General features: G+C 47.9%; 2 protein-coding genes across 2 annotated transcripts in view; one reads left to right on the forward strand and one right to left on the reverse strand.

Moving 5' to 3' along the window:
- The window catches only part of TRAFD1 (TRAF-type zinc finger domain containing 1), a 25,204-nt gene extending 18,566 nt beyond the window's left edge, over nucleotides 1-6,638 (forward strand). Inside the window, exons 5-10 of the mRNA XM_012663533.1 lie at nucleotides 1,287-1,363; nucleotides 2,612-2,842; nucleotides 3,904-4,024; nucleotides 4,828-5,167; nucleotides 5,472-5,544; nucleotides 5,774-6,638. Coding sequence (XP_012518987.1) covers nucleotides 1,287-1,363; nucleotides 2,612-2,842; nucleotides 3,904-4,024; nucleotides 4,828-5,167; nucleotides 5,472-5,544; nucleotides 5,774-5,833 — 902 coding nt within the window. The 3' untranslated portion in view covers nucleotides 5,834-6,638. The remainder of the gene's footprint in view (nucleotides 1-1,286; nucleotides 1,364-2,611; nucleotides 2,843-3,903; nucleotides 4,025-4,827; nucleotides 5,168-5,471; nucleotides 5,545-5,773) is intronic.
- Nucleotides 6,639-12,349: 5,711 nt separating this feature from the next.
- HECTD4 (HECT domain containing E3 ubiquitin protein ligase 4) overlaps nucleotides 12,350-18,945 on the reverse strand; it is a 197,294-nt gene continuing 190,698 nt past the window's right edge. Inside the window, 5 exon segments of the mRNA XM_012663419.1 lie at nucleotides 12,350-14,676; nucleotides 15,241-15,463; nucleotides 15,711-15,906; nucleotides 16,221-16,387; nucleotides 18,670-18,891. Of these exon segments, the coding sequence (XP_012518873.1) occupies nucleotides 14,540-14,676; nucleotides 15,241-15,463; nucleotides 15,711-15,906; nucleotides 16,221-16,387; nucleotides 18,670-18,891 (945 nt within the window). The 3' untranslated portion in view covers nucleotides 12,350-14,539.

Consider the following 18,945-nt stretch of genomic DNA (forward strand, 5'->3'; position numbering starts at 1 on the left):
AGAGACAGGGTCTCGCTATGTTGCCCAGGCTGGACTTGAACTCCTTGGCTCAAGCAATCCTTCTGCCTTGGCCTCCCAGAGTGCTAGGATTACAGGTGTGAGCCACCATGCCCAGGCCACCCGAATTTTCTCTTTATTTCTCATCTGTTGTTTAACATGTCCATTGAGGTTTTTACTTGAGTGATTATATTTACTATTTTATTTGAGTTCTGTTTAATTCCTTTCCTCATTGTGCCTCATTTTTTAAATACTCTTTTGTTCCTTAGTCATATTACAGTTTCCTTTTTAACATGTTAAATATACCTATATTTCTTTTGTGTCTGAAAATACCAATATCCGGAGTATTTTTTTTTGCTATTTGTTGTTTCTGCCTACTCCCATCATGGAGTGTTGTTGCTGTGTGTGTGTGTGTGTGTGTGTGTGTGTGTGTGTGTGTGTGCATGTTTGTTAACATTAAGTTTTATGGCATGTTCCTCTGAGAGGATTTATATATACTTCTGGTGGGCACCTAAGGATACTGCCAATAGAGGTAATTTTAAATTTTTGGCTTAGACTTTTAAAAATCATAAATGTGAATTTATGTGAAAATATGAATGTAAAAACATAAACATGGTTTCTGACCTTAAACCCATGTTATGGCCAAGCTCTATTTACTGTTGCTTAAGAGCTTTTCTCTCTTCTACCCAGAGCTGAAACCTAGATAGGCACATTTCCCTATCTCTTCCCATTGTTCACCCTCCTATTTGTTGAACAATCTTACTGAAGGTGTTGTGTTTTGGAATCTTGGGTTTAAAATCTATTTATTCACTTAAGTTAATTTCAGGTAGCATTTTTGGGTATTTTTCATGGGGAGGAATATTCAGGATATTTGTTTGCCAGTACCAATGAGCCTTAATTTCTTCATCTGTAAAATGGGGATGATAATGTAGGATCTACTTCATAACTTTTTCCTGAGGATTGAAATAATGCATGGAAAACACTTAGGTTAGTGCCTTGGGTTATTATTTATTCAAATCTCTTCCTTAGAGTAGGAGGTAAACTACTACTTCACTGCTGCTCAGGAAATTGGTATCAAGTAAATTTCTTGTTCCATAATGGAAGTTTTTGCCTAGGGTTTGTTTCTTAGATGGTTTCCCTCTGAGAATTTGCAGTCCCACAAATTGCTAGATCTAAGAAATGTCAAACCAAGTAAAACTTTTATGTATAAAAACCCACGGGGGGATAAAAGGTTGAAATCAAGTTTGATTTTGTTCATTTTGAGTCTGACTGCGTGGCCTGATACCTAGGTGCAGCTGACGAGACCATGTTGCCTTGTGAATTTTGTGAAGAGCTCTACCCAGAGGAACTGCTGATTGACCATCAGGTGTGTTGTGAATTACTTGAGGGCTTTAAGTAGGAATGTGTGCAGGCCATAGTTGGTGTTACAGGCCACATGAGGTCTTGAACAAACCATTTTAATACAATACTTGCAGTAGGAATAGCAACTGTGTTTTTTACCATGGTGTGACTGACACATGGCTATGAAAACTGATCCTTGTACCCTCTTAGAAAAAGTAATGCTCATTCCAGCAGACTTAGTGCTCTCGTGCCCGCAGACCCTCCATACACTGGTGACTAGTGAACATCTCTGCTGACTGCCTTATGATCTGGTCTCATCTCGTGCCACATTTTGATTTATTGGAGCTGTACTAATGTCTTTGCAGTTCCCTAGAAGGGTCAAGGGTCTTTTCTGCACATTACTTTCTCTGCCTGGAATGTGCATGACCTGCCCCTGCCTCCTTAATACACCCAACAACATAGACCCCTATTTATAGACTTGGTTCAGACATTCTGGAAACCATCCTGAGGGATACTCCGAAGACAAGGTCAGGAGTCCCACCTATGTGTTCTCGAAAAGTTGTGCCCACTTCTCTTACAGCTTGTCACCCTGTGATATGGTCTCCTCATCCTCTGTTGGTCTGTGCCACTAGGCTAAGTTCCTTGAGGGCAGGTTCTGGGTTTTCCTAGTTTCTAAATCTCTCAATACCTGGTTATGAAAGGTGTCAGGTATTTTTTGAATGTTTGAAAGTTCTTGAGACATTTAGGAATGGTTATAGAATAGCCTTATATGTTTGAGGATTACCTGGTGGAGGGAACCACTTTTTCCCTCCACACTTTCTGTCTGATTTGGTTTGGCATTATCTGGTATTTCCACAACTGCTAAGTAGACCCAGTGCTTTGGGTGGTGAAATATACGTTCCCTCCATAGATGGAATAATACAATATTTGAGGACAGTTTTTGCTTTGGGAGCACCATAATGAAATCCATTAACAAGAATAAGAAAGAATATTTGAGCTCTTTTACTGTATGGCTGTGGGAAGCATCTCGAATCTTTTCAAATTCATGTAAAAAAAAAATCACATGAACACACAGTAAAAAATTAAAATACCACACACAGAAATATTTAAAAGTAAAGTGAATGTTGTATGTGGATTCCCCTGACCCTTTTTAGCCCCTCTCCCCAATATTAAGCATTATTAAAATTTTGTGACTTCTAGAAAATGTTTTAGGAATGTAGTTTTTTTCCCTTAACATCTGACTTTTTTTTAACGTATGTTTTTTGAATGACAGACAAGCTGTAACCCTTCATGTGCCTTACCTTCATTCAATACTGGCAGCTCTTCCCCCAGAGGGGTGGAGGAACCTGACGTTATCTTCCAGAACTTTCTGCAGCAGGCTGCAAGTAACCAGTTAGACTCCTTGATGGGTCTGAGCAATTCACCCTCTGTGGAGGACACTGTCATCATCCCGTGTGAATTCTGTGGGGTACAGCTTGAAGAGGAGGTTCTGTTCCATCACCAGGTAAGAGTCCCTGGAGGACCTGTCCACCTGGCTCTATGCTGATTCTCTGTGAGTGAACCTAAGGCTTCTAGAGCCAAGAATACTTCTTTAGCCATTTTTTCTTTTTTTTTCCTTGTCTCTCCCCCACTTCTTTAGCCTTTAAGTTGCATTCCAACCTAACCAGGGATCCACACACTTGGCTTCTGGTCATGCTCTGTTTTTGTGAGCTATCTGGGGTATACAATACCTTTAGACTTTCTCTACCTTCTGGCAGCTGACACTGTCATGTCACTAGCTGAGTACCAAAGAGCTAGGACTCTATTTGAGCAGGCCTGGAAGCCTTGCCCATAAGAGTTTAGATGAGACTTTCCTTCAGGTCACTGATGCATTCTACTCTTCACTAGGTGGGTTCCTGCTGTTGCGGTGGCATTTGAGACTTGCATTCCTGGACACCTGAGGGCCTACTTCTGGCTTTGGCCCTATGGTTGACCTTGGATAGGTCCTCTCCGCCTCACTGGGGACATCTGTAAATGAGGGCGTTGGACTAGACAATCTGAAGTCCTTTTTCAGCTTTTGTAGTATAGGAGTCCCATCTTTTAGCAGGAAATATATTTTCTCCCTAATCTTATTTGTTATGGGGATCATGTTTATAGTTGATGCCATACAGCTGTTGTTAGAACATCATACATTTCATTTCTGGAATAAAGACTTTCTGCTTTTGGATCAAGCAGTAGATAAGTAACTGCTTGTTGTCTTCTAGGGGAGACGGAAATAAGCAACCACAGAAATACTCTGTTGAAGGATAGAAATGCTTTTCTGGGCTCCCAAGACCAGCCTTTCTTTCATCCCTGCACAAATCAGAAAGTGCTTCTGTCAATGCCCCAGGTGCTAGTGGGATAATGACTGCCCATTCCAGATGTGTGCTTTCTCTTAGTTCCCGGGACCTTCCTCTCAGTGTTGTCAAAGTCCACCTCCTGATGAAGTGTGCTCACCCAACCTGCCCTTCCTCGTTTTCCTCCCACTGCTCCCCTTTTCAGGAATGACTCAGTTCAGAAGTACTTATTCTGATTTTTCTTGTTTAGGACCAGTGTGACCAACGCCCAGCCACAGCAAACAATCACAGGACAGAGGGGATTCCTAGACAGGATTCCCATCCTCGAGAGACCTCACCAGAGCTGCCCAGGAGGCGTGTCAAACACCAGGGTATTAGCCAGAGCTGAACCAAGGCCACAGCTCACCTGCTGGCTCGAGCTTGCTTACCACATCTCATCTGCTGCTCTAACATGGGCGTTCCCTGAGTCTTGAGTTACCAAGCACACTACGGTCTGACTGAATACTCCTGTGGCTAGTTGTGATCCCTCGTTAGACTGAGCTACCCTCAAGTGTGGGTTGTATTCCAGTGGCTGTGGGGATATCCAGGAGATACACTTAGTAATCAGTGCTTAGAATAAGCTGTGGGTCTCCTGTCTGTGCACTTAGTGGATTATTTGTAGATAATTTGCAGACCTTACTATAGCCGCCCTGGGCCTCTCCTAGTTGAAATATGCTTAGGGTACTCAAACATTATTACTTAAGGGCCTTATGGTTAGGCAAGTAAACTGTTTTTAAACGTCTCCACTACAAAGCCAATTAGAAATTATTTTTTAGCCAGATGTCGTGGCACACACCTGTAGTCCCATCTACTCGAGAGGCCAGGGTGGGAGGATGGTTTGGGGCCAGCCTGGGCAACATAGTGGGACCCTGTTTCTTAAAGAAAGAAGAAAACTATTTTCAAGATTTGCTTGCACACTGTTGTTGAATAGCTAGGAGGCTGTATTTGATGACTCAGATAATAAGTGTGGAGAATAGACAAAGTATTGCCAACCCTGTCCTAGAGATGTGGGTTCTAGCAGTCTTTAGGGATGAGCAGTTGTCTTCTATCTAGAATTTTTTTGATCCTGCCCTAAGTCCAGCACTATAACAAAAGTAAGCTTTTCCCTAAAGCTATGACTATTTTCTCTTCTCAGGAGACCTGTCTTCTGGTTACATGGATGATATCAAGCAGGAAACAGCTAATGGGCCTACCTACCCTCTGCCCCCCAGCAGACTCATTAACAATACGACAGCTACCTCTAACCGACTGTCAAAATCAACATCAGGCCCCAGACCTGAGTGCCAGCCCAGCCCTCCTTGTGCACTGAAGCTCAACAACCCAGACGGCCAGGTCACCCATGGGCGGAATCGAAACAGTCAGAATGGGGCCATGGCCACTGGCCATGTTCCAGTGATTCACCCTGTTCGAAATCTCTACTCAGAAAACCTTGTGCCCTCTTTCCCCAGTGAGTCTGCAGAGAGATATGGTGCTAGGTAAGTACCAGTAGCCTGGGAATGAAGTTTGGGATTAGCTAAAGAGAACACTGGCAAAAGGTCTGGTCACCCTGGCCAGGCCTGGTATAAGACTGAGGTCCATGGGAAGGGGAGGAGTGTGGCTTTTTCCCGTATTTTCACCTGCTTCCAAACTATTCTTTTGCTGTCCATGGGGTTTTTTTTTGTGTTTTGTCTGTTAGCAGAGGGCTGCTTTTGCTCTGACACCAGCTGTTTATGTTCCCTCTGAGTTTTCTGACCTTTGCTCATGGGCATCAGGAACTAGTTTCCAATCTTTTTCTTTCAGTGGTAGGAGTGAAGGTGGCAGGAACACCCGGGTCACCCCTGTAGCTGCCACCTACCGCAGCAGAACTGCAAAGGTAACCTGGGATCCAGCTCATAATACTCACGGAGGACTCTGGCATGGGTGGGGCAGACGTGGCTCTTGAAGTCAGTAGTTGCTGGGGCCAGGCTGGTTATGGATGATTGACTGTTCCTTTGGCTTTCGATGAGGAGGTTTCTGTGGAAATTGGACATTTTCAGGGCTCCAGGGGCGTAGTATTGCACTTTCACTTGCTACTTCATCATTTGTGTTCTGTTGTTCAACAGGCAAAGCCCCCCAAGCAACAGGGAGCTGGGGATGCAGAGGAGGAAGAGGAAGAAGAGTAATGGTGTCTCCAGAGACCCTTCATGGTGGTTTCTACCTTCTGTGCACAGCAGCACTCGCCGCAGTGCAGGCCCTGCCTCTCTGGCTCTTTGGGCAGGGGAGATTTTCTGGATTTTAACTTTTTCTAAGTTATGGCCATTTTGTGTCTTTTGAGATTGTGCTGTGGAAGTTTGAGGGTTTGAGGGAGGGTTAGCAGGGAGGCTGTTGAGAAATGTTTCAGTCTTAGCTGCCGCCTTTTAGCAGCAGTGAGATATAAGTTATGGCCTCTTGGCCACCAGGGCTCCATATTTTGACCTACCGTCACTACTGCATCTTGGTGCTGTGGGTCCTGGTGGAAGGAGGAGAGGGTTCTGGAAACCTGGTACCCCTAGTAAAGTGGAGTCTCTGCCTTATGGGGCCTAAATTTGGGGGCTTTTGGGTAACTTCTCCAGGGTACTGCCCTCACCCACTCTAGGCTGGGCCTTGGGCGTGTGTGGAGGAGCTCTGGGAAAGTGCTCAGGCCAGCTGTGTTAGGAACGAGGCTTTGGAAATGAGTCGAGCTGGAGTGGAGTGGAGGGCTATGTTTTAAGCTGCTTCCTAGGCATCTGGCATCACTGCCTTCTGTTCCTGGTGGGGAGCATGGCTCCTTTGTCCTTGCTGCCCTCTACCGGGAACTGGGGAGAGCTGAGAGCTCCACGCTGGGCTCTGCCTCAGCCCCATGCTTGCTCTGAAAACCACGTGTCAGAGCCCCTTACCCCTCTTTTTATTTTACTATTATAATTATTATTAAACTTCCTTGTAATAGAAATAAAGTTTGTACTTGGAGTTAAGTCTTGTGGATCCTTCTCCTGTGCACTCTGTAGAGAATGCAGGGAGGCCAGAGTGGGCTGAAGTCAGCCCTGGGCATTGGGGGAGGTGAGCAGGACTGGGCTTTTCTGAGATTCCTGTAACCCTGGCAGTTCCATTGTCAGCTCAGAGTGTGCAATACATTAAGGTTTAGTGTCCTCTTCTCTTAGATTGGACTCTCGAGGAAACTGACATGCTTGTTGCAGCTCTGGTGATGATTGGGAGGTGTGGGGATGCCTCCAACTCAATAGAGAAAAGCAGATTCTTCAAAAGCCTCAATCCTTAGAGTAGTAGTTGAGCCTTAGAGGATTATCTGCTACCTGAGCCCAGGACCATCTAGCCCCATAGGTCATTTTGAGGTCATTTGTTCTTCTAAAAACAGTAGGGGTGGGACAGGTGGGAAGATTTTCCCCATGTCATAGATGGAACACCAGCCACAGGAATAGCAGTGATTTACATAAGGCTGTGCAGCTAATGCTTGGCTGAGCCAGGACTCTGAGAATCATCATCTTGAAAGAAGCTGGATGAAAAAAGGATACACTGTAGGATGTTAGATGCTTTATTTAGTCCATGTCACTTATACCTCAGTAAAACAAAACCAGGGTCGGTTGACTCAGACTTTCATGTCTCAGGTGAAAGCAGCTGGAGGGGCTAAGAGACTTGGATGTCTTCTGGCGGCATTGAAATCCCCCTGGGACTTCAAAGAGGTGAGAGGAAGGATCCAGGCAAGCTTCCACAGTCCTCTCCCCAGCGGGCCAGAGAATAGTCCTATGGCCCTTAACTGTCTTTTGAGGGTGGGGATTGACCTGCCAGAAAGTAAGACTCTCCCCACCAGCCTTTGTTTGTATTACACTTTGAGTAAAATAGTAGTGGCTTGGTTCATTTTACTTTGTTTGTTAGTAATCTATAGTTTCTAAATGTTTTATAATGGATATACTTTTTGAAAATATTTTTAAAAGTATTATAGGCAACTAAAACATGTCAAGGACAGCTAAAAAGAGTTAATTCCTTGTCGACTTCTCCCAAAATCCTCTCAAGAGTTCACTGCTTTTAGTTTTTAAGCTGTTTCTTATCGTATTCATTGCCGTATTTCCAAATCATGCATTTGACAATACTGCTTTTTAAAACTTTTATCACGTTTGCTTTAGCATTCTGATTTTTCTCCTGAACTGAGAGGGAGTTGCAGACATTGTACCCCCTTAACCCCAAATGCTTCAGCATGTTATTTCCTTAGAACAAGGAAGTTTTCTTAGTATATTCACAATTATCAGGAAATTAACATTGGTATAATACTATTATCTAACATAAAAAGGTTATTCACATTTTACCAATTGTCCCAATAATGACCTTTATAGCAAAAAATCACTTCCTCTGGTCCAAGGTCATGCATTACGTTTAGTTACATCTCTTTAGCCTCCTTTAATCTGGAATAATTCCTTAGATTTCTGTTTTCTTTTTTTTTTTTTGAGACAGAGTCTCACTCCGTTGCCCTGGCTAGAGTGCCGTGGCTTCAGCCTAGCTCACAGCAACCTCAAACTCCTGGGCTCAGGCGATCCTCCTGCCTCAGCCTCCCGAGTAGCTGGGACTACAGGCATGCGCCACCATGCCCAGCTAATTTTTTCTATATATATATTTTTAGTTGTCCAGATAATTTATTTCTATTTTTTTTTTTAGTAGAGACGGGGTCTCGCTCTTGCTCAGGCTGGTCTCGAACTCCTGACCTTGAGCGATCCACCGGCGTCAGCCTCCCAGAGTGCTAGGATTACAGGCGTGAGCCACCTCACCCGGCCGATTTCTATGTTTTCAATGACCTTGATGTTCTTCAGTACAGGACAGTTACTTTGTAGATTATCCCATGACTTGGGTTTGTGCGATGTTTTCTTACCATTACGTTGAGGTTACGTAGTTTTGATAGGAATGCTGGAAGTGATGGTGTGTCCTTAGCATACCGTATCTGGGCACATAATGTCATTTGTCCCATTATTGGTGATAATACTGATCACTTGGTTAAGACACATCAGTCTGCCATATTCTCCACTGCAAATTTACTACTTTCCTCATTAATTATTAAGCATTTTGTGGGAAGGTAATTTGAGACTGTAAATATCTTGTTTCTCATCAAACCTTCACCTACTACTACTTTTAGCATCTATGATGATTCTTGCCCTAATTATTACTATTCAAACGGTGATCTTCTAACTGCATCATTCTTTCTACATTTGGCCTTCTATAATACTTTAAGGAACAGTGGTCTACTTTCTATTAATCTATCTTGGCTGGAATTTGAAGTCTCCTGAAAGCATTATTTTTACTTTCTAGGTTCTTACAAAGTTTGATGCCATTCTAACCTGCATTCTGACTTTCTCCCTTGAAGCCTTTTAGGATCTCTATCCTTGGTATTTTGAAATCGCCCCATGTTGTATGTTGATACGGATTCTTATTCCGTTCAAAGAGCACTTAGCACTTTCTGTCTGGAAACGCACGTCCTCTTTGGTTTTTTCAGAATGTTCTTGTATTATTATGTAGGCAATTTCTCTCCTGTTTTTTCTCTTTCTTTGCTTAACTCCAATTATAGTTGGATGTTGCCCATCTCAAACTGATCATTTTTTTTCCTCTCTTTCTCTTTGTCCTTTTGTTCTACTTTATGGGAGATTTCTCAACTTTATCCTTTCATCTTTATGTTAAACTTATTTCTGATTATCCTCTCTCAGCTTTTTGTTTTTTTTTGAGACAGAGTCTCGCTCTGTCACCGGCTAGAATGCAGTGGCATCATCATAGCTCACTGCAGCCTCAGACTCCTGGGCTCGAGCCATGCTTCTGCCTCAGCCTCTGCCTCCCGAGCAGCTGGAACTATAGGCACCATGCCCAGCTAATTTTTAAATTTTTTGTAGAGACAGCGTCTTACTATGTTGCCCAGGCTGGTCTTGAACTCATGGCCTCAAGTGATCCTCCTGCCTCAGCCTTCCAAGTAGCTGGGACCATAGGCACCATGCCCAGCTAATTTTTAAATTTTTTGTAGAGACAGCGTCTTACTATGTTGCCCAGGCTGGTCTTGAACTCATGGCCTCAAGTGATCCTCCTGCCTCAGCCTCCCAAAGTGCTCGGATTATAGGCATGAGCCACCACACCTGGCTTATAGCCTTTTATTTTTTTTCCTTCTTATTTAGTGGATGCAGTACTTTTGTGGCATAGTTGTTTTTTGGATCTTCTATTATCTATATTGTCCATTTCCTAGGAGTTATTTTTGGCTTAGTGTTTTATGCTGTAGACTTTCCTTCTGATTCTTCTTGGCTGTCTGTCTCAGAGCAGGGCAGTAAGAGCAGCTCTCCTCAACTCTTGGCTTTTACTGTAGGGCATTCAGCTGGCGTCTTCACTGAAGATCCCCGGACGTCAGTATATGTATGTCTTTTCTCTGGGTTAGCTCAGATTGTGGAGTATGAATGGTGAGTGGGGCTGGGATGTTCTGTTCAGTGGATGGATTTGTCCCCATTTTCAGTCTGATCTTACTCCCTCCAAGTGCCTGGTGGCTAGAATTGTGAGCTTCTGAGGTGGTTTCTCCAGAATGTAACTTCTGGTCTTACAATTCTAACTGCTTCTTACATGACTTCCAATCCGTGTTTTTCCCTGGTTCATGGGGCCTCCAATTCCTCTCCTTTGCAGAGTTTTTTAAATTTTAAAAAAAGGGTGCACATAACCTTGCTTTCTATGATGATATACTCTGGCTAAATCATTTATCATTCTTTCATCAGCTGTCCTTTCAGAAATTTTGCATTGAAATGACAGATTTCTCTTGGTTTCATAAAGACAGAATGTGTGCTTTTATTTCTTGATTTTCTTATTTTGGCATACTTTAAAGAAACTATCTATACAGTACAACATCCTTACAGAAAGGTACATGGAAGCGTACAGCTCAGTACGAACACAGGTTTGTTACCACCACCCAAACCAAGAAACACAATGTTACTAAGACACCACCACCTCCCTCACACTCCTAGTCCCTCTCCCTGGGCCAACAGTCACCATTGTCTTGATGCTTTGTTACCACCAGTTATTACCCATGGTCAATGTTATTTAAAAGAACTCATACCATTCAGTGCTCCCTTAGGTTATTTGTATAGCTGATTATTTTGGTTATGGTTCATCTATGTTGTTGCAGTGGTTTCTTCATTTTCCTTCCTGTACAGTATTCAATTGTACGCCAATAATTTATTCTGTTGACAGACCTGCAACTTGTTTCTAGTTTTGGCAACGACTACTAGTGCTGCTATGAACATTCTCATACCTGTCTTCTGGAGAATGTGTGTAAGTATTTCTACCGGGCTTACACCTAGAAGTGGAATTGCTGGGCCACGAGGTATGTGTAGTAGATGGTGTCAAATGGTTTTCCAAAATAGTTGTAGGTTAGATTCCCACAGTGTATGAGAGTTCTGATTGTTCCACATCTTCACCAACCATAGTGTTGTCTTTCTGACCCTTTGGGTCATATCTCATTGTGATTTTTATCAGTATTGCCCTGCTGACTAATGAGGATGAGTATCTTCTCATTATTGGATGGTATACTTTTTTTTTTCTTTGTAAGAGATAGGTTCTCTCTCACTCTGTTGCCCAGGCTGGAGTGCAGTGGTGCAATCATAGCTCACTGTAACCTTGAACTCCTGGGTTTAAGCAATCCTCCTGCGTAGCTGGGATTATAGGCACACACCACCATACCTGGCTAATTTTTAAATTTTTTGTAGAGACAGTCTTGCTATGTTGCCCAGCCTGGTCTCGAACTTCTGGCCTCAAGTGATCCTCCTACCTCAGCCTCCCAAAGTGCTGACATTACAAGTGTCAGCCATTGCACTTGACCCTCAATGGTATATTTTTTGAATGTATTTATTTTTCAAGAGGCAGCCCACAGAGATGGCCTCAGCAGTGGAGAGCAGGGGATCCCTTACTTTGCTCAGCTGGGCAGAGAGCTTAGGGCATCCCATTCCCTGGCTTCTCAAGTCTAAACAGAGGTCTTCTCTTTGCCGTGAGCGGTTGCTTTTGCTCCCTGTTTTCAGCACCCTGAAGCAACAGACAGAAGGAAAGCTGCCTGTTCCTTATCCAAGAGGTTCCTTGCTCTTCCTATAACAAAGACATATCTGGGACACTTCTGCTAAAGTCAGCATTTATTACGTGTAAGAAAGGTGGAATTGAGAGAATGAGAACAAAATGGGTCTGGGTGAGGACTCCCATGGAACCAGTAGGAGGGGATAAGCAAGTCCCAGAGAACTGAGTCGTATTCTCCCGAGTGTAGACAACAAGGTACTCCCTGGGGGAGGGAGGTGTCTGTGTAGGAGGGCTGAGCACTGATCCTGGACAGCAGGATGAGCCAAGTCCTTACCTCTTTCCTGCATTTCCCTTCTGCAAAGTAGGTCTAAATCCATTGCTTACTCCCAAAGGAAGATATTTGGTTTAAGAATGGCCCAGACCCTTCCAGTGCAACAGTCCACTTGAGAATCCCCACACCAGGCACAAGAGCATAGATTAGCTGTCAGGACAAAGAGTGGGCAGAACATGCAGGGTTAGTTTTACCTTTGACCTTGGATTTCCATCTCTTCAATCATAATTTCTACATGAAAAGGACAGACTCAAGGGGTCGGGTGGGGGGAATGGGTAGTTTGTAAGCATAATGGAGTAAGAATCATATCAAGTGCAAAGAGACCATAATAATTGGAAACACTTTAATTCCTAGCCACTTGGCAGCACTTAAGCATCAGAGCCATCCAAGCATGTCCGGCCTTTGAGCTTGCTCAGCAAGAGTAGATGATCACACAACTCTTAAGGTAAATCAAAATTAGATGAAGGTTATTTATTGGTGTGATTTTTTTTCCTGTAGTGAGCTTCCTTTACACGGCATGGTGTAAACAGCATCAGATTGAATGAAAAGTTTAAATGCAACCATAAATAATTATAATAAATATACATCAAGTAACTTTACAGCACACATTTCTTTAGGGCCAAGGTTTGGATGGGTCTGGACCTCAATGTGTTCTCTGGGAAAAGCAGCCATGTTAGCAGCAGATACCTTACTCACAACTGTCATCTAATCAAGTGATGGGCCAACCCCTCTTGGGGAGGTAGCTGACAAGTCCTTTCAAGGGATGATGATTGGAAGGAATCAAGAATTTAAAGATACAGGGAGGAAAAATCATTTCTAATAACTCCAGAAGCTCTTTCATTATACAGCAATGAAATAAGAGGATCCTTGTCAGGAATATATCCTGGATGTGACCCCCTCCCCCTCTCACGTCAAGGGGAAGTGGCTTCCGGGGAGGCAGCGGGCTGACCATCTTCCTTTCAAAGCAGGGGAACTGCTTGCAGGTACTCACCTCCAGAGGTGTGACTTGCATCAAATGTAACTGATGCAGCAGTCACAATTTATCCTAGGTTTATCACGTCCTTAGGTCAGGGAATCTTTTCTATAATGGTCCTTAATGCATTTCCTATGAATAATAAGGAGAAGATGGATGCTAACGGCTCTAACTCTAAAACTCACACATCTTTCCAGCAGGCCAGGGCACATCCTCTTTCTTGGACCAGCATCCACACTCCAAAGCCTTCTAGACAGCACTCATTCGGAACTTCCAGTATTCACAATATTATACAATAAATACAGTGATGCAATTCTGAGACCTGGCAAGGCCCAAAATGACAGTGTCCAACAAGATGGCATGTGCTGCTCATGAACAAAGTACCACTGGACAAAGACCTATTTGGGGCACAAATGCACTGGGGCAGGGGGTGAGCCTAGAGGCAGCTCAGCCCTGGCACATACACTTACATGAGGCAGCGAGGGGAGTGCCGGGTGGGCCCGACCAGAGGGGCACAAAGTCCTGGAGTCTGCATGTGGACTTGAAGGTCTGAGTCACTAAAGTAGACCCCAAACTGAGCAGAGCACCTCAGATAGCTCTTTTAAAAACCAGTATGTGGCTCTTTCCTCTCCCTCACATCACTGCAGTGAAGAAGGGCCGTTTCTGAGCACAAAGTGGGGTAGGCTTGAATTGTGTGCTTTCCTGTTCAATCGGTATCAGAAAAGGCCCCCACTTGAGCACTGTCCCCCAACTCCAGTGTCTTCTCAACTCCTGCAGTTGGGATGCAGCCAGCCTGTCTCTAGGAACTAAGGTCAGGAACGAACCCTTGAGTCTTCTGCTTCTGAGGAGTCCTCTGGGGACAACTGTCAGACCAGGGGCCCACAAGAGACATAGCAGATAGGCTTGTATGGGTGGGAGGGGACAGGGGAGCCAGTGTGGGCTTTTCTTCAGAAAAACCAAGACCAAGAACAAGTCCTAAAGCTGGAAGATTAACATGAAGCTCCCTGTGTGTCTCTCACATGTTGGGGCAACTGGCCTGACCATCTCCAGGTGGAAGGAGGCCTGCAGGAGCTGCCTCTGGGAGAAACTCCAGCTCGAGGTGGGAGGGCAGGGCTGGCCACAGGCGTGTTTGTGGAGATGCTCTGCAGAAAGAACAGGGCGCTCTGTGGCCAAGGTCATCTCACCCCCAGTCTCCTGCTTGGTTGTTCTGTGATGAGGAACCAACTGGGGCCTTATGGCATCAGAATCTGGTGGCCATGGGGGACAATGTCCATAAAGATCAAATTAGACACAAACTGTCCGGGAACTGAACTATCCTACAAATAGACCACAAACAGGCAGCAAAAGAACCAACCCATCACAAAACGTACAAATACAAAAGGTTAAGTTTTCCAGGAGGTCCTGGAACATGGACGAAAGTTTGGAAAAGCAAAATGTTGCCAACTCCTCACGCAGGGCCCCGGAGGGACATGCCCGCAGTGGCAGGCTTCCCAAGCCGGCAGAGTGGGTGCCTCGGTGACAGCCTAACTCTGGGACTCCCTTTCATCAGCCACTTAGGGGGTCTTCACGGTAGTGAATGGCACAACGAAGTTTCTCCAGCATGATTTCCAGAGAGGAGTACTGGGGAAGCTTGATCATGAACATGCAGGTCTCCACTCGGATGTAGCGTGAGTCTGGAGAACCTACAGAGAAACATCGGGCCAAAGTCAGAGGCTGGGGCCTACGGCTCTGCTAGGGTCCCAAGGAGGCCTGGCCTGCTGCTGCTTCCAGGTTGGCCTCTTTGGGCAGCTCCGAGCCGATCCCGGGACCCGGCAGGAGGGGAACGAGGGCCAGGAACCAGGGCCGGGCAGGACAGGATTCTGCAGGAAGAAAGGGCAGACGTGCAACCACTGGACTGCACAGGTAGCCACACTGCTGAGCTGGGTGGGAACCCTGCTGCACACAGGCTTGCTTGGTCAGCAAAGTGTTTAGTTTTGATTTTTAAATTGAATTATCTTTCTGTATTTAAAAGTTGGGAGGTTAAAAAAGTTCTGGATCTTTCAGCTTCTTTTAAAACCTCAGAAGATATGTTAACACCAGGCCTGTATGGCCTGTTCCCCCTGGCCCCTTCATTTCTATTTGGGTTTTGGTGTGCAGGGTTCCTGCTCATTCTTCTCTGTCCCTCATGCAGAGCCTGGCAGCCCCAGCTCCAAACAGAGAAGGACCTGTGTGTCCCCACTTGCAACATGGCCCCAGGAGGGCAGTACCTGCTGTGCCATCTGGGGGGGCGATCTTCATGGGGTATGGGGGCACGTGGGCTGTGTCAGGGCCGCCATCTTTACACGGGCAGGTGAACGGGATGCGTTCCTGGTTGCAGGCAAACTTGATGAACTTGCACAGCTCCTCCTGGGAGAACATCTCCAGAGCCCCCCAGAAGAATTCGATGTGCTGGTCTGTCTCCATCAGCCCCACCTGGTACATGGTGTGGGCCTGGGAAGAGAGGCCCCCAGCTGTGAGGAGGCCGGGGCCTCTGCTTACCCAGGGGCCTCCCAGCCCTGGGGGCTGCAGGCAGGCCCAGCCCCAAGCAGGGTGCAGCAGGGACAGCATGCAGGCTGTGGACCAGGGAGATGACAATGACATGGGTCTGTGGTGAGGACAGAGTGCCAAGACAGGCCAGGGTTGCTGCCTACATAGACACCACAGGTGACCAGGGATGGCAGGCCTGGCGCCCACCTACCTTCAGGAACTCGAGGTTGATATATGGGAGGCCGCAGGTGCGCAGCTCCATCTCCAGCGGACTGAGCGTGGTCAGCAGCTGCAGGGGGATGATGGAGCCCAGGCCGGCCCGCACCGCCGTCACGCACTCCGTGTTCTGCAGCTCCCGCAGCCGCAGGCTCCGGATGGCCGCCGCATAGATGTCCTTGTTCTCCCACCTGCCCAGGCGAGGGGGCGCAGATGAGGGAGGACTCCGAAGAGGTGGATGGGGTTGTTCCTTCTCAGTCTGGGACCACACCAGGCTGTCCCCATCCTGGCAGCTTAGTTCATTCCTCCCTGCCTTGGTGTCACCTACCTCAGAGCCGTTGTTTCTTTAATGAAATCCTTCAACTGAGGATCATTTTTCTTTGCACCCAACGCCCTGCCTCGTATTCCTCCCCCTGGTAAAATCCACCTGTCACCTGACCTAGGCCCTCCCTCGTGCTGTTGCCGCTGTCATACCCTGGCCACCCCTCCCCACGCACACACTCACGCCACAGGGATGTGCCGGCCGCGGCTGCACAGCTCCACCTCCTCGCCCGTCATGGTCAGGTAGGTGAACCTGCAGCAGGGCTTGTTGGGACTGTCAGGGCTCTCGGTGGCCAGATGCTGGGAGGCGATCTCGGCACACAAGGCCTCCAGCTCGGTCTCGTCGTTGATCTGGGGGTTGGGGCAGAGCGAGGCTGACAGCCTGCCTTGCCGCCAAGGCCCCAGGGAGGTGGAACCCTCGTCTCCAGCTGGTCAGTGTCAAGCACCGTATGGGCAGCGTCTACCCTTGGCCGTATGGATGGGCCCGTGACCCAGGCCTGGCCAGTCAGAGCCTGCCGCCGCTCAGGGTTGGGCATATGACCTGGGCCGGGCTAGCGAGACCCAAATTCCAGGCCTTTGCCTGTTACTGTTTGTAAGTGGCGATCCTTTCCCACTGGTGTGGCTCTGACTGCGTGATGGCACACCTTGTGCTGCTGGAGGCCACCTATGCCAGCACACTGGGAGAGACTTCCTGGACCGATCACTGATGACATCGTTTGAGCATCAGGATTCAGCCCTGCCTGAAGCCAAACCTGTATGTGTACTTTTTAAGAGTGAATAAATTAAAAAAAATTTTTTCTTAAGCTGGTTGGAGCTGGGATTTGTCACTTGCCACCAGAGAGCCGACTTAATCTTATCTGTGGAAGATGTACAGGCCACTCCCCCCACCCTTTGGCATTCTGGGATACCAAGGGCATGACAGGATCTGACCCTGCACTCTGTCCTTAACAGCAAGCCCCCTGCCCCTGCACCCGTGGTGAAAGCTGCAGGCCTGTGTACCTGACACCGTGTAGTTCTGGTGTCCTGGCATCCCTCTGTGGCCTTGCCCATCCCCTTCTGCCACAAGCCTTGGCTGGACCATCTGCCTGGACACCGCCTTGCATCCTCTGCCTGCCCTGGCTCCTTGCTGCCACCCAGAGCCCTAGAAGGGCTTCCCGGAGGAGGAGTGCCTGACACATAAACCCCCAGGCCAGGGGTGCCCTCCTATGACCTTTACACGATTCATCCTCATCCCTGTTTCTACCAAGAAGCCGACTGATACCCAGGGCCCCAGCTTTGCATCTCCCTGGCATTGGCTGCCCTCAAGTGTGGTTAAGGGGACAACCACACAGCCTGGCCTGCGGCGCCTCAGTGGGCCCACCAAGTTTTCTGCCGGTGGAGGCAGAATGAGCTGACACCTCCTTCAGCTGAGGTCCCGTGCCAAGCAGCCTCTGCCAGGCTCAGACACAGTCTACTCCCGCGTGGGCAGAGGAAGGTGGCTGCAAGGGGGGGGGGCTGGGTCAGAGGCCACCTGCCACGCTCTGTGGGTCCGTTCTCCCAGCTGAGCGGAGTGTGTGGTGCTGAGGAGCGCGGGCCGCAGAGCCGGGCAGACCTGGGTTCCTGGGTGGCTCTGCTCCCCTCCAGCCGCGGGGCCCTGGGCTACTCATTTCACCCCACTGAGCCTCACTTGCCGCCCAGCCCGCACGGGCCTTACGTAAAGGAGAGCCGCCTGGGACGCCCTGAGGATGGGACGCGATCCAGAGCCTGGCCTGTGATGGGGTCTCGGTGCTGTCTGCTCAACCGTGGGGGGCCCAGCGGCTCTGCGAGCCCAGCTGGCAGCCTGGCATCAACCACATCTCCTCAGGAGGGTGCTGGTCAGATGTCACTGCGGTCTCAGCATCTGTGTGTGTCCCACACATGTACAGGGGAGGAGGGGGGACTCCATCCCCAGCGCCTTTGCTGGCCAATCTCAGATGATTCCCCAGGGCTGACCTCTTGCCCTCTGAGGCCCTGAAACAGCTCTTAAAAATGAAGCTGGGCCTGCTTGTAGCAGTTCCCCCAGCCACCTGTGTTCATCACGCCAGGAACCCTTCCCCGTGTCCTTGGGGATGGACCCCGTAAGTGGGAGGCCCAGCAGGGCTGGTCACCCCTGTAGTCTGCTGCTGTCAGCAGGGAGGGAAGCCAGAGGCCTTTGTCCCCGCGAGACAAGCCTTCCTGGCAGAGACGGCTTACGGTGCTGATGTTCTCTGGGGGATCCCACCCAGTCCTCACTGGGGAGCTCAGGTCTGCCATGGAGGCCAAGGCAGAGGTGGCACAGAGGGCCCCAGGTGCTGCTACAATAAATGTGCTTTTTTTTCAGAGTCTCACTCTGTCGCCTGGCTAGAGTGCAGTGGTGTCAGCCTAGCTCACAGCGACCTCCAACTCCTGGGCTCAAGCGATCCTCCTGCCTCAGCCTCCCTAGTAGCTGGGACTACAGGCATGCGCCACCATGCCCGGCCAATTTTTCTATTTCTAGTGGAGACGGGGACTCATTTTTGTTCAGCCTGGTCTCGAACTCCTGAACTCAAGCGCTCTTCCCTGCCTCGGCCTCCCAGAGTGCTGGGATTACAGGCGTGAGCCATGGCGCCCGGCCCCCCAACGTGCCTTTCACTTACACTCTCGAATTTCTTGACGTAATTGTAGGTGAGAATGTCTGCCTCCTGCAGGTCTTGGTCAGGGTCCAGGGGCTCGCCCACCAGTGTCTTCCAGAAGGAGGGCAGGAGGTCCAAGGGAAGAGGGACGTCTGCTCGAATCGCAATGCCCAGCAGCTGCCCGAGGAAGTGCAGCAGCTGCTCCTCCCCGTAGGTGATGGGGCTGGGGGTCAGGATGTACTTGCCCTGGAAGTGAGGTGGGATGAGGCGCTGTGGACCTGTGCCTCTGTCCCCGCCAGG

This window comes from Propithecus coquereli, unplaced genomic scaffold (genome assembly GCF_000956105.1).
Source record: "Propithecus coquereli isolate 6110/MARCELLA unplaced genomic scaffold, Pcoq_1.0 Scaffold81, whole genome shotgun sequence".
In the NCBI taxonomy this organism is placed as follows: domain Eukaryota; kingdom Metazoa; phylum Chordata; class Mammalia; order Primates; family Indriidae; genus Propithecus; species Propithecus coquereli.